Source organism: Ambystoma mexicanum, chromosome 4q, assembly GCF_040938575.1.
Source record: "Ambystoma mexicanum isolate Mex_15411 chromosome 4q, UKY_AmexF1_1, whole genome shotgun sequence".
NCBI lineage: Eukaryota > Metazoa > Chordata > Amphibia > Caudata > Ambystomatidae > Ambystoma > Ambystoma mexicanum.
Genome location: NC_090928.1, coordinates 1,203,448,056 through 1,203,461,491, shown reverse-complemented (window position 1 = coordinate 1,203,461,491; position 13,436 = coordinate 1,203,448,056). Strand labels below are relative to the sequence as shown.

General features: G+C 45.1%; 1 protein-coding gene across 2 annotated transcripts in view; it reads right to left on the bottom strand.

Annotated features, from left to right (window-relative positions):
* Positions 1-13,436, bottom strand: part of MDGA1 (MAM domain containing glycosylphosphatidylinositol anchor 1) — a 1,353,685-nt gene that overhangs the window by 188,579 nt on the left and 1,151,670 nt on the right. For both annotated transcript variants that reach the window (XM_069608760.1, XM_069608761.1), the window contains exon 13: positions 2,023-2,175. In XM_069608760.1, coding sequence (XP_069464861.1) covers positions 2,023-2,175 — 153 coding nt within the window. The remainder of the gene's footprint in view (positions 1-2,022; positions 2,176-13,436) is intronic.

Below are 13,436 nucleotides of genomic sequence, written 5' to 3'. Positions count from 1 at the left end.
TCACATCACAACCCTCATTATCAGTATTCCATCGCCCGGGGGAACGGAGCTCTTACCAAAAACCCACCCCTTGTAGTTGTGTTCCATAGTTCGCCATAACATTGGGGTGAACAAATCGATTCTTGAGGACGGGCATGATTGTGGTGTTTTTTAGGCATGCCGGGACACTGACGTGCATGTAGGATACTAGTACTAGTGAGTGAGAGTCTAGACATTAAATGGCCTCATTACAAGTTTGGCGGTATTCCGTCAGTAAATGCACTGGAATACCGCCAAACAGAATTACTGTTACCGCCACTTGGTCCAGGGGAATTTACCACCGGATTACAGGTGGTGGTAAGTGGTTTTAGTCATCATTAATTGGATTCCATAAGACTACATGGGGACTTTTGTCGGAATTACCACCGGTGGCGATTTGGTGGAAGATCTACCTCCACTTTATTGCTTGAGATTTAACCTCCACCTTACCTTCAACCCCATAGCTGGGCGGTGCGGTAATGCAGTGGCAATGTGGTAATGATGGAATTACTGCCACATTACTGCCGATTTTTACCACATCGTCCAACTTGAATGAAGCTGATGACAGAGGCAGAGCAATGGTTTTCCCACTCATTGGAGGACATGGGTCTGAAGAAGCAGCAATAGACCATATCTGCCAACGCACCCGATTCCTCAAATACAAAAAAATGCTATTCTTCCTTTTCTCCCGCTTAAAATAATTCTAAGCCTGATGCATCCTTATGGGAACACATATTTCCTCTGCTTTCCATGACAACATCTCCCTCCCAGGTGCTTCAGAATGTTAGAATGTATGAGAGATGTGAGACGTAGAGTCATGGGGCAAGGACTAGAAGGTTTCTGTTGGTTCTGGACATTCTGTTGGGACATTTTTCAGAGAGGAAATTGATCAGATTAAGCATCAGGCTTTATGAAGTGGCAGGATCCTCTGCACGTGCCAGGGAGTTTCATTAGCTCTTTGCAAATGCAGAAGAACTCAGCTGTGGTCATGAAGGAAGGCCTTTTTTGCAATTAGTGGTGGTCTACTGTTTTCTTAGGGGCCTTCTTGGTTAGCGGGGGAGTCTGTGAGACGTGGGGCGGAGGGAGAGAGAGGAATTCAGCTAAGTTAGAAGAAATTATTTTCATAGACTATGTGGAAAGAAGTCGTCCTTGGAGAGGAGAGAGGGAGGAGTGGTTTTAGGGGGCTTGTTCAGGGGCGATAATGTAACTAAGTGGTCTCGTCTCGAGAGGGGGGGGGTGATGCTAATGTTGGACAGAAGTAGGATGCGAGTCGGGGTCGTGTTTTAGGGTGTGTTTTCCAACTGGGTGGGGAGGGGATCTGCTGGGAAGGGTTCAAGCAGTCCATGTAGTTGAGTAAATGGTCACTAGAGTTGTTAGGGGGAGGGAGGTAGTCCAGCCACCTGTGATGATCATTCTGGAGGGGGGGAGTTGTAGGTTTTCAATGGCCTCAGCCCATTCCAAGAGAAAGTGTGTGGTGTATATGGGGGGGGGCAGGGCTGAAGTGTACGGCGCAAGTTATGGTTCCACAGCTTGCCATAACTGCCTAATTTTGTTGGTTCTTAAATTTTGCCCTGCAACCATAACATTCCTTTAACAAGGTTTTTTCACTGAATTTCACAGGTTTTTATTAGAGCAATTTAACCATAGCGTCCCTTTGACAACGTTTTTTCATTGAATGTCTAAGGTTTTTATTGGAGAAACTTAACCGAAATGTCCATTTAACAATGTTTTTTTACTGCATTTCATAGGTTATATTAGGTCCACTTAACATAATATCCCTTTAACAAAGTTTTTTCACTGAATACGTTTAAAGATATAGCGATGTCTACTCTGACAAGCGTGTAGAAGCTTTGTCTTGGCACTAGATCGGAATTGACAATTCTGGGTCAGGAAAATATCAGCGTGTGGGCCCAGTAATGGAATAAGAACAGGTGTTAAAGACACAAAGAGTCTCAGTGATCAATCAAACGACAATGTTAATAGCATCAATGAAGGAATGCTCACCTTCTAAGGTTTCGCTGAAGTCGGTGGTTGGACCGGTGTTGGCTGACCGCTTGGTGTTCTGAGTTAAGGCATTCTGACGGGTCCAGTCAAAGTTGTCCATGCGATCCTGAACGAATCCACAGATCTTCTCGTCGTCAAAGCGGCAGGTGTTATCTAAGCAGGTGAGAGAGAGAGTAAGGTGGTCAGTGCTTGCTGGGGGACATCTCTTTCACACCACTTCCTCCCATCCACCTTCTACTCGCTACAGCGCCGAGGTGGGTCTGCCACAATCCTCTGACACCGGAGTAGGATCAGAGAAGATGGCAGAACACAGCAAATGCTTTAGAAGTTCATGATAACAAGAGGCAGCACTATGTGTCAATGTGGATGAAGTGCCATCAAACGCCCTCCCCACACTGCTGCCCGGAGCCACACCTCTGCTGCCATCAGTCCCCTGCCTGATGCTATCATTCACACTCCTGCTTCCTTCAGACCAACAGCTGCTTCTAATGATCCCATCTTCACTATCATCATTCTTATCAATGCTTCATCTTTCTCCATTTACAACCAGTCCGGACACCGGTTGCCATCAGTGACATCTATGCACTGCCATGCTCACCTTTACTGCAATCAGTGCCGCCTCCCCATCCCTGCCAGGAAGGAATGGGCTGCTGGCAGAAAGGTGGGTGGGGGGTACGGTACTAGGCCCAATCCTAGCTGCCTGTGGCACAGCAGCAGCTTCCAGGGCCCCACCCCGGGTGCCCACATCACTGTCACCATCAGCCCAATAGCTGACGCTGTCTCACGTATGTCTCCCTGCTACCTTCTGCCCATATCACTGCTGTCATCAGTCCCACTCGTCTCAGCCTGCAACCACCAGCCCCAGTACCTCACCCCTCCCATTATGGCAGGAGCCTATTCCTTCCTGGCTTAGCCCTGCTCCTATACGATGCCACGTGTCAACGTGCTTCCATCCTCACCCCCTGCTACCATCACTCGTTCAGAAGGCGTCATAGGTCAGTTTCAGTCCTGCATATCAACACTCGGTTCTAGATGAGCACCAATCTGTCGGGATAGGGACCAATTTTCCATTGGAAAAGAGAACTGCGGATTCACCTGGACCGGATGTGGAGCCCTTGAAATGGTGGACCTTACTCTGCTTCCACATCATTCAAGACAGAACTCTAAAATATAAATTAACACCCTATAATGCTTCTTCGACGTTTTAGCCACCTAAGGCCAAAATGTTAGAATGGGTCCTTTTTCCTCCTAAATTCCCTGAATAACAAGTGGCACCCCACCGGGCTCACCTTTATCCCTTATCTTTCTTAATGTTTATCTCCCTCATCATGGAATTTAGCCTTCCAAAATCTATGTTGACGATGCCCAGATTGGTTTTTGGGTTGATATCATTCCAGAAATATTTCCACTTGGAAATCTAAATAATGTATATCCATCAGCTGGCTTCAGCCAAACACCAAAACAACTACATTTATTTTCTTTCGACCTCCGGATTGATTTAAAACATACCATCCCTTTAATTTTCCACCGCTTCACTGCTATGACTCTGCTATTTTCCTGAATTCTGTGGTCCATCATTCTGGAAGTCAACATTCCCCTGATTTACACACTGATCGCTCAACTTTGTGCTGAGGCCCTACTGCAATGTTAAGTCAAACAAACTTTATTAGCAAACTTAATACTCTTCACACAGGAACATTGTTCTGTTGTTCCTGACAGGTTATCCAACAAGAGCCCTTACACAAGAGCTCCATGGGCAACATTTGCAATACACACACCTTGAAAAAGACCCATGTCAGGTCGAAACACATGTCGGCTTAAAGTGTTTAATAAATCACTGTCATATCTGTGAAACAAGTGACCAGACTCCTCAAATATTACCTGAAAAACATGTCACATCACAACCCTCATTATCAGAATTCCAGAGCCGGGCTGAACGGGGCTCTTACCAAAAACCCACTCCTTATAGTTGTGTTCCATAGTTCGCCATAACATTGGGGCTAACAGATCGATTCTTGAGGATGGACATGTTTGTGGCATTCTTTAGGCATTCCAGGACACTGACGTGCATGTAGGATACTAGTGCTAGAGAGAGTCTAGACATTAAATGGGCCTCATTACAAGTTTGGCGGTATTCTGCCAGTAAATGTTTCGGAATACCACCAAACGGAATTATTGTTACCGCCACTTGGTCCGGGGAATTTACTGCCTGATTACAGGTGGTGGTAAGTGGTGTTAGTCATTATTAATTGGACTCCATAGGACTCCATGGGGACTTTTGTCGGAATTACCACCGTTAACATTCCCCTTAAGTCTTATGTCAATAGACAGAGACGTCTATCTCAATAAATGGAGCATTGTCATCCACTTCGTTCATAGAGCATTTGTTCACTCAGGACTCAGTGGCCTTTTTTGCTTCTACCCGGGGCTACCAAGGGAGGGATTTCAAAAGCTTTAAGTATCCCAGAATTATTCCATTCGCCTTATCCTGAACCTATCAAGAGTGGACACGGCCTGCAGGATCTCTGGGTATTCCGTCTAGCTCTTCCTTCTGCACACTACCAAAGAAAACTGCTGCATGTTCTCCTAGAGCAGTGGTTTTCAACCTGTAGCACTCTAAATATTTTGGACTACCACTCCCACAAGGCATAGCCAGCATAGACCATGTTGTGTAATAAGACCTAACCATAGAGAGATCTTCAGGTTGTAGATTCACATCCTACAGATGTGGGAAGATCAGCAGTACTTAATCTGCTAGCGATGTCGACGTCGCAGATCAGCAGTACATAATCTGCTAGCGATGTCGATGTCGCAGATCAGCAGTACATAATCTGCTAGAGATGTCGACGTCGCAGATCAGCAGTACATAATCTGCTAGCGATGTCGCAGATCAGCAGTACATAATCTGCTAGCGATGCCGACGTCGCAGATCAGCAGTACATAATCTGCTAGAGATGTTGACATCGCAGATCAGCAGTACATGATCTGTAGAGATGTTGACGTCGCAGATCAGCAGTACATAATCTGCTAGCGATGTCAATGTCGCAGATCAGCAGTACATAATCTGCTAGAGATGTCGACGTCGCAAATCAGCAGTACATAATCTGCTAGAGATGTCGACGTCGCAGATCAGCAGTACATAATCTGCTAGAGATGTTGACGTCGCAGATCAGCAGTACATGATCTGCTAGAGATGTCGACGTTGCAGATCAGCAGTACATAATCTGCTAGCGATGTCGACGTCGCAGATCAGCAGTACATAATCTGCTAGAGATGTCGACGTCGCAGATCAGCAGTACATAATCTGCTAGAGATGTCGACGTTCTGACTCTTCGCCAATTTGCCACAGAAGGACCCAAGAAGAGCACCGACATGCGGCATGAGCTCGACTTTCAAATTAATGCAGAATGAGTTTCTGGCACGGTGGTGGCAGCCTGAGGGGCAAGGAGGAGCGTGGAGCGTGCTCCTGGTGCTGGCTCTTTGGGCAGCCTGCAGACTTGATGCCAAATTGAACTGCATGGATTTTCAAGTAGAATGGCACACAGCAGACATTGAAACTTATGCAGGGGATAAATAATGTTCGCTGTATGCTGCCGGTGGCACTGCTTGAAACTCCTTGCAGCTTAAATGAACAGCTAAAGACCTGTATGTTTGAGATGTAACTCATAGCCTTAAATTTAAAGCCACCACTTAGAGGCAATGGTATTCAGTGATTATATAGAATCACAAAATCACTAATCCAATGACAACACATCCAAAATAACTAATTCCAAAATAACGAATTTGGAAAAAAAATGAAAAAAGGCGGTGCGAGTTGGAATAGTGTTTTTTTGGGGCGGGAACCCCTAAAAATCTATGAAAAAGGAATTTGTTATTTTGGAATTCGTTGTTTTGGTTTTAGTTATAATTGGATTTATTATTTTGGATACAATGAAATCACATGTAACCAGAGACAATTGCTCTGTGTAGTGCACCTTATAAAAGTAATTGATCCATCTATCAATTCCCTTCACTTGAGGGCATAAACCATGCTCTTTACTCACAGAGGACATCTAAATGTGTATCTCATAAATGGACACAAGTGAATGCTCTTTTTTCCTCCCAACTGAGATGTTTCCAGACATTCCAATGAGCATTCCGCCTTCACAAGCGTCACACGCATTTAAATGCCTTGGAGAGCAAAATATTCCCCTGTTCATGTGTCAAGGGGAATGCACAATGCACAAAGGGGCGATACCTACCATTAGTACCCGGCACGCGCGGCTGAACAGGAATACTGTGTGGTGATTGGCTCCTTTGCGAGCCATACCACACGGTATTCCCGTCCACACCGTGCGTGCCGGCTACTCTGTCCCCGGCAAGGGGCGTGTCAGCCCCTCAGCCAATGAGGAGGCTCGAAACGGGGCAATCCCCGCTCCGAGCCTCCCCATGGCTGGAGGCTTCCTTCGTCCCCCGCCGGGGACGCAGGTAAGATTTTTTTTTTTCCCAGCCTTTCCTCCCTACTCCCTCCTCCCTCCTCCCTCCTCCCTCCCCACCCCACTTACCTTCTATCCCGTGTAGAGACTCGGAGCAGGGCCATCCCCGCTCCAAGCCTCCACACGGCTGGAGGATTCCATCGTCCCCCACGGAGACCGCGGTCCGTTTTTTTTTTTTTTTCCTTCCTCCCCATCCCCTCTCTTCCGCCCTCCCGACCCCACTTACCTTTTTTTTCTTCTGGTCTTGGAAGCAAACACGCTGGGAACACTTCTGTTCTCAGCGCGTTCGCTCCTGATGGCCACCATGGAAAGGGAAAACGGACTACGTTTCCCTTTCCATGGCGGCGGCCATTTTTATTGCCGTTTTTTTTTTTTTTTCTGTTCCAAAATGTGTTTCGGAACAGAAAAAAAAGCAATTAGTACCCCGGTCTAACGGGTTGGGGTACTAATGGCAATAGGCCAATCGGTGGTGGGCCAATACCGCCCCGATGTAATGCCCCCGGGGCACCGTTAAGGCCCTCGCTTCACTCGGGCCTATAACTCGCCCCGGGGGCATTACTTGGGGCGGTATTGGCACTCCACCTCATCGCTTAGTGCCACATTCAGTGCTTTGGTTTCCCTCTTGTAACACCAGCAGGACAAACCAAATGCATTTTCATTCCTTTCTTAGGGAAGGAAATGCATTCCTTAATTTCTTACCAAGACATACCAGGGGTAAAAAATATGTCATGCAGTCAAAAACATTACTGCATGCTGTAATTTTATTGCCCACCAATTATTGTTTTTTATGTATTTTTATTCTTAACCCAATGATGGATCCTGATCTCAACAATTAGTCTATACAAGGGATCTGCAACCAGTGGCCCTCCAAGTGCTGTGGACTACAACTCCCATGATCCTTCACCATTCACTATGCTGCCTTGGGCTGATAGCAGTTATGTTCCACAACGTCTGGCGAGCTAGAGTAGCAGTCTTGCTGCATGCGCAGTAGCTCTTACTGAACACCACACAGCTCATTGCATGCCCCTGCGTGTATACATACTTGATCACGCACATCCAAACATTCTATGTACAGTGATTTCCTATGAGGGCACATGTGGATAAAAGCAAGGAACCACACGTGTGGATCCAGCACCATCCACTGAGCTCTACAAACAATCCCATTTCTGTTTGTTTTAGCCGAGTACGGCCGGGGACTCACCATGCCCTTGTCCCAGCGAGGTTTCTATGCTGTGTTGTTTGCTGGGATTTCTGAAATTATCTGAGTCTGTTCGCAGTGCTCTATTTGGTGTTTGCAAAAATTGCTGCAGATGTGAATCAGAGCCGCTTCCCTCTTAATGTCACTCGGATCAATGGAGATGGCTGATCTCCTCTGTTTATTGAAGTCAATGGGGAAGATCCACCTTAAGCCCCATTGAAATCAATAGAAAAACAAAGGATGTCGCGACTCGATGAACCGCAGTACATTACACCTCCACCTCCTGTTCAAACTCACTGAAAGGCTCAATAGGGACTTCCCACAGGGCCTCGCCAAACGGCAACCGCGCGATAATCCCTTCCAAGTCAGTTAAGCAAATCTTCATTACTTTGCCCAGTGGACATCAAGGAATTTACTTCCAGGTCACCCATTGGCTAGGGCATCTATCACACTCAGCTCATCTGCAAGCATCAAAGGGCATGCCGTAGACACAACCTACAGAAATACATCTCCAGATAATCAATCAGCAGGATCAGCTTCCGGATGCCATGCAAAGGACCACCCACGAATCAGAGCTCAAGGGATCTCTTATGCAAATCACTTGGAGCGACTGACCCCCAATAATGAAGTGATGCACCTGAAGGACTTTATCATCAGTGCTAGTGATCTTGTCCAGGGGTGGACTGGCCTATCGGGAACTCTAGAGATTTCCCACTAGGCCTCTGCACCCTGGGCCTCTTAGTGTGGTATTTCCAAATGTTCCCATAAGAAAAAGGCTGGGGCTTGCTTACATTGTGTAATATGGGCCTACTTTGAACATTATTTCCAGGGCCTCTTTTGGTTCCCAGTCCACCCCTGATCTTCTCCTGGAAACCCTGGGAATTGCTCCCCATTATGTGGATCCAATGCCTACAAGTACTTTTCCTGTCTGGAAGTTCCACTTGGAGAAAAGGCCCTCACTTCCATGCATGCCTTCTCACTTGCTGCTGCCTGCCATGGAACCCTCTCCCTCGCTACTCACCTTTTCTGTTTAGAAAGGAATATTTAAAACATTTAAAAATGCTTTTTGTCAAATTCCTGGAGTAGCCTCTTTCGTTGTTTTCCAGCACAATCATATTTTTAAGAACAATATTGGGCATATTGCTGTTTCGTTCATAATTGTATTTCTAGGTCACATTTTTTCCATCAATATTTTCATTTTTTACTGTAACTTCCAACAACCTATCGCTGTAAAGTGTCTCCTATATTAAATACCACAATGAACACTGACATGTTTCTAACCAATTTAAGGAATTCCACCAATCAGGCATGTATATAACTAAAAGAGATACACCCGGCCATAATGTATATCGGTTAATGGTGTCCATTCCACCGTACCACGCTGAGTATTCATCATAAGATTGCTGAATATTTTGAACCGTATTTCACCTGAAATGGCCATTTCATTGACACATATCGCCAGCATTCTGGCCCTCAAATCTCCCCCCAATTCAGCAGGTACAGCTTTGTGAGTCAGTAGATATCACCTTGTCATTCCACAGGAGTCATACTGCCAGCATGTGCATGCCTTACCCACAATGCACAAAGGTATGTTCAGGTGAAAGGAGGTCCCTAAGCACTGAAGTCCTCATCTTTGCCATTGGACCAACATATACAACACTTACCTGGGAAGCAAGACGCGCCAGGAGCTGTAGGTTTGATCCTCTCCACCAATGATCTTTTATTATTATTAATATTGTTGATTAGGAAATGGCCCAACATGTCGCCCTCACAGTTGCGACGGCCGAAATGCCTGACGTTTTTTTTTTTAAACACCCCCTTTACACAACATATGTATGTGGGTGGGTATGGGATATTATAGCAATATGGGAGGGTTGCAGGGGGTCTCCCTCTAAGTGGTGTAAAGGGGGTTTAATCAAAAGATTTCTTTTTAAAAGTCGCCATTTTCGGCCGTCGCAATTATATTTGGTCGCAGTGATCATATGGATCCGTTGATTTTACTTTGCCCATTATAATAATATACCAAGAGAGGCTTTTCAGAGCTCTTCCAAGTAAATTGCCTCTTGTACATCACAGCTGTCGTTGACTAACACCAGCCCCCAACACCCATATTGTAGTCTCCTAGCAATATCAAGATTCGGGCTCTGGGACTGATCCTTTCTCTGTATGCCCAAAGGTTTCTGTGGGAATGATTACCCACATTTTTTCCTTTCATTCCAGACTTGTTTGTTGTGTTGGATTTGTAATGCGCAGATAGTGAGGAATAGCATTTGCTGCTTAACAAGCCTCTTCAGAATGCAATCCACATGTCAACATACAAAACAGGTAGCAGGCGTCCCTCTCTAGAAAGAACATGGCATGGTCACCTGTTCTGTTTTTTTTTACCAATTTGGGAGCCCGCGGCCATCGCTTTTTGCTCACTGTACCTTTCACAAAGGAGGAATATCCATTTGCAAATCAGTCTTTGTCCCGCCCACAAGGGAAGTCCAGCACTAAAATGCCAGGCAAATCTCCTTTGAACAAGATTACTAACAGAAAACCCAGGCACGTGTTTCAGCCTTGTTGGGCTTCGTCAGTGAGGTGGAGCTGTGTCAACAATATGGACGCTGTAAGCTTATTGGATGTAATTTAAATTGGTTCCATTAAAGTACATTCACCAATCTCTTTAGTTCATTTCTTCATTTAGCCACCTCCAAACGTGCACCACAGCTCCGTGTCCCTCCCTCTGCACCACATCAACCATCAAAAGTACTGTGAGCTTGCTGTGCAACCTAAGTAGAAAAGAATGACTGCCTGGCTGGGTGCCAAGTCACACCTATATGGGGAACTTGTTACAAGCCATAGAATGCTGTCAGTGCTAAAGGAAACACATTTGCAAGATAGCCTTTTCTTCTATTTCAACCATTTGATGTTCAAATGAGTAGACAAACTATACAGTGGGCATTTAAATCCTGACCTGCAGATTTGTGAAGGGTGTCCTTAGTCTGGATTAACTGGATTAGGCTGTAGAAGGCCAACGCCAGCCTTCACTCGCACATTCATCTAGTTTGAGCCTTCCTTGGTGACCCCTGCTTGCTCTTAAGGGAACTGGAGATGTCAAACAATACAGTCTATCCAAGAGTAAACATGCTTCCCATATAACCGATGCTCCTTTCGGTACCAGAAAAACGCTATATGCAAAATGCAATGTTTCCACAGCTAGTCTTCCAGAGAATTGGTAGACTAGGGGAACTAGTTGAGACCATAAAATGTCATCAACAATCTAGGCTCATACATTAATTAGTTTGCTCCCCCCTAGATGACTAGTGTTCAATGGGGAACATGTACATTGACCTAATTCCTTCCACATATAAAATATATCTCCCCCTCTCCCACCAATGCTAACACATTATAAAAACTGAAAATAAATAAATACATGAATACATTTTGTGAAACACTACCAATCTGCGGGTCCAGATGCTGCCATTATGACTCTCCGCAACACCTCCATAGCTACCACCCTCCTCTCTGGCTGCAGAAGCTCAAGAGCTAGCAGGAGCTATCTGCGGCTCAGCACATGCTTTAGATTTCAGGAAGCAAACATTGAAGTTATTTTATGTTATGTTATCGGGTGGTTTTATAAAGTGCTACAATCACGCTAAGGGTATCTCAGCACTTTTCAAAAGTTGAATTGGATGGTAACGACATCCACATTATATAACCTCGAAAAGAGAACTTGATTACAGCTTAAAGAGGTGGGCTTTCAATCCTTTCCAAAAAGATTATAAATTAGGTTCTCTCCGTAGATCAGGAGGTAAGGAATTCCAAAGTCTATCAATGGCCTGAATTAGGAAGGAAAGGCCACCTGCCCTGTCTTTCCTATAGACTGACATATTCAGTCTACTATCCGACTGTAGTGTAGAGGCGTGAACCCTGTCATAGGTGTTAAGATTCAGGGAAGTTGCCATAGGGATATTCTGTATGTGCAATAAGTATTGGAAGACTGCGCATATAATTTTAAAATTATTTAGTTTTTCACTATCAGCCAGATCAACCGGATCGCCGGGGATGAGTGCTGATTCTTCTTACACTTGTAAAAAGCCTTGCCGCTGTGTTCTCTACTTTTTGTATTCCAGAAATAGCAGAGTCTGGTAAACCCGGGTAAAAAGCATTAGCCCAGATTCTTAGCCTCTGACCTTGGGCTAGGGCAGTGTCCAAAAGAATTCGGCCAACAAGCTGGGGTTCACATGTTAGGTTTTTCGGTTATGATCAGAATCTCAGTCTTATCTGTATTCATTTTCAAGAAGTTCCTATCCATCCAAGCCATAACTAACACAAGACAGTTCCTGATCTTACCTGGCAGGTGCTCATTATTCTCTCCAAGATCGACCAGGACCTGGGGATCATTGCATAGTTAAAATAAGTCGCCTCAGTCTGTTGAAGGAGCATCATTAATGATTGAAGGTACAAGTTGAAAATAAGGAGGTATAAAGCAGTGTAAAAGAATGAGAAGTCTGAGAAAAACTGATCAAGCTGAACCTGCTGGGAGCGGTTTTGTAAACACTGTACCCTGGCTCCTCACATTGTACACCCTCTTCAACAGAATCTGATAGTCGATGGTATCAAAGGCCGCTGACAGGTCCAACAGGATTAAGGACCCTGTCTCGTTCTAATCAATTGTAATTGGATTTTTATGACACACTTACTACCCAGAGGTTTCTAAGCGCAGACCCAGGGATCAAACTTGCGTTGCTCTGCATCTCATTTTGCTTCCAAGAGGAGCGCGTTGCCCCTGAGCCATCCTCCCAAGCCAGATCGGCTTAATCATGAGATGATCCATGACTGACAAATTAGCAATTTCCGTAATTTCGCATAGCTCTAAAGCCAAGCTGAGCTTTGTCAAACAGACTTTCTGTTTCAACAGTATTTTGTATTTGAGAGAGAACCACCCTTTCCAATTGTTTATAGATGAATGGTAGTTTTGAAATAGGGCAGTACTTTGACAGTCCAGAAGGCTCCAATGAGGGTTTCTTCAAAATAATCTTAATGACTCTGTGTCCCAGATCAAGGGAACACCACAAGAGGGTCATGAAGCATTAAAGTTTATGAAGATGCGATCCACAAAGGATAAGTTTATCGCTTGTGCTATTTCTGGATATGCGAGATCCAGAGGAGAGCCCACATGTTTTGCAGGGAAGAGAAGGCGAGTGATATCAAAATGACCTAATTCAGTAAACTCAGTCATAATGCTATTGAGTGAGGGCTCGTTGACCTCAGTAACACGTTGTAGAGCATGATCAGTTTAGTTTTTATGACCAGGTTCTGCTCTGGATTGTTCTATCTTTCTGGTAAACTGTGTAGCTAGTTGCTCCAGAGGAGACGGTGCAGGTGCGATAGAGGCATCACGTGGGCCCTCACAGAGCTCCTTAACTACCTCAACTATCTGTTTCGAGGTGTTTGGAGCAGTGTCAATTCTGTGACCAAAAAGGCTTTATTATTTCCTTTTTGTCATCTAATTGGAGTTGCTTGAATGAGCAGAAGTCATCCGCACTATCCGAGCATCACCGTTTCCTCTCCATATTTCTAACCTTCCGTCATAGGAGGTTACGTACAGGCGTAAACTATTTTTGTTCCGTGGGCAGGCCAAACCTACGTAGAGGCATAGGAGCTAGAGTGTCAATCGAGACTGTAACTTCCTGTTCCAGGTTTCCTAACAACTATACCCACTAACTACCGACCCATTACAACTGTCACATTTCTCC